At 31.9% G+C, this 1584-nt stretch overlaps 1 protein-coding gene across 1 annotated transcript in view; it reads right to left on the bottom strand.

Moving 5' to 3' along the window:
• The window catches only part of LOC108759297 (tyrosine-protein kinase transmembrane receptor Ror), a 7121-nt gene extending 6775 nt beyond the window's left edge, over positions 1 to 346 (bottom strand). The window contains exon 1 of the mRNA XM_018504656.1: positions 233 to 346. Coding sequence (XP_018360158.1) covers positions 233 to 294 — 62 coding nt within the window. The 5' untranslated portion in view covers positions 295 to 346. The remainder of the gene's footprint in view (positions 1 to 232) is intronic.
• Between the last annotated feature and the right edge of the window lie 1238 nt (positions 347 to 1584).

The raw sequence follows: 1584 nt of genomic DNA, 5'->3' as shown, positions 1-1584 counted from the left end.
GACTTTAAGCTAACATCTGAGTATGGTTTTCACCTATCTTTGCGCCGTTCAACGTTGCTTGACTCTCACTAGCCTAATTTAGTCATACTTTTAATTTGTAAAAATATAAATTATTTCAAGAATAGCTTATTATGATTCGAAAAAGCGTTTGATATTTTATTAATTATAAAAACAAACAAGATATGTATTGCGTTTTAGGTAAAAATTAAGTCTGTAAATCATAAGTTCTCACCCGTCCATGAAACCTGATCCTGATATTCCCGTGGAAAATCTGTCGCCCGACGGCTGTCCCATAGGATGTTCTGGATGTATAGGAGCTGCAAAGAAAAAGTGACATCAGATCATATTCCACAAATATCAATGTAAGTGCGAAAGCTTGATGTCTATGATATCCTTTATATAAAGTTCAAATAATTTTTTTTATTGTAATGAATTTATCAAAGCTTTTAAGGAAAAAATTTAAAAAGCATTTATATATATTAGGAAAAATTTTACTAAATTTTAATATTATACATATTTTTTCTATACTACTACTGTCACGTTTATTTACAGTAAATAAACATTATTTAATAAAAATGATAATTAAATCGAATTAATGATTCTTATACTAAATAAATATATATGTGTATTTACATTTAATAAATGTAAAGTTATTAATACTATTCAAATGTTTATTAAAATTTAATACATTTTAATGTACAACGTGTTCACTGATATCTAAAATTAACTCGTTGAGATACGTATACATTATATTTATACTTCTTTCATTTGTTCGATATCGATAATATTGTTTAATTCTTAAGAACATACATGAAAAGACGGTTTTGCAGAAAATTATCTAGAAATTTAGTTAAATACAGATTTAAAACTAATTTTGTCAGACTATTAAAATAATTATGCACAGACTGGTCGCTACAATGTCAATACTTTTTGCAGTATTGCTCATCGTACTTGAGTTTCCTACATAATTATTTTGATAGTCCAACAATATTATTTTCAGATCTGTATCTACCTCAATTTTTAGGTATTTCAGTAAATTTGTTGTTGCTAAGGATAAAAAAATTATTCGTATTTATTAATACTTCTTTCTCTGAATCACGTTTGTCGAATCGCAGATTACGTCTTACGAGCTTATGTTCACGTTAATATTAATATATGTATATATCATGGTATTTAATACCGAAAGATAACGAGACTACCGTATTCTTTGTTCACGCGGAGCAAACATTTTGCGTCGCCCATTTGTCCATGAATACGAAATAGGAAACGTCGGCTAAAGATCCAAAGAGATCTTTCCGTCTTTCCAGCAGCGGAGCTCGACAGCTCGGAGCGCACTAACACGCGCGCGATTACGATCCGTCAAAAAGGAGATGCGACATCAAACGCCTCTGTTTGAAGAAAAGCAATTTCGCGAAGCAATCGTTTGGGCTTATTATAGGCGAAGCGATTTTCCGGAGGAATAACGGGATGGGGGGAGGGGGGAGGACCTCGGGTTCGCCTCCTGTTACCGAGGATTTGCACAGTTTCTCGTCTCTTCTCTTTCTATATATCTTTCTCTTCTCCCTATTGCGCAGTACAAAGCAA

This window comes from Trachymyrmex cornetzi, unplaced genomic scaffold, assembly GCF_001594075.2.
Source record: "Trachymyrmex cornetzi isolate Tcor2-1 unplaced genomic scaffold, Tcor1.1 scaffold1792, whole genome shotgun sequence".
In the NCBI taxonomy this organism is placed as follows: domain Eukaryota; kingdom Metazoa; phylum Arthropoda; class Insecta; order Hymenoptera; family Formicidae; genus Trachymyrmex; species Trachymyrmex cornetzi.
This window is presented reverse-complemented; position numbering and strand designations above follow the sequence as displayed.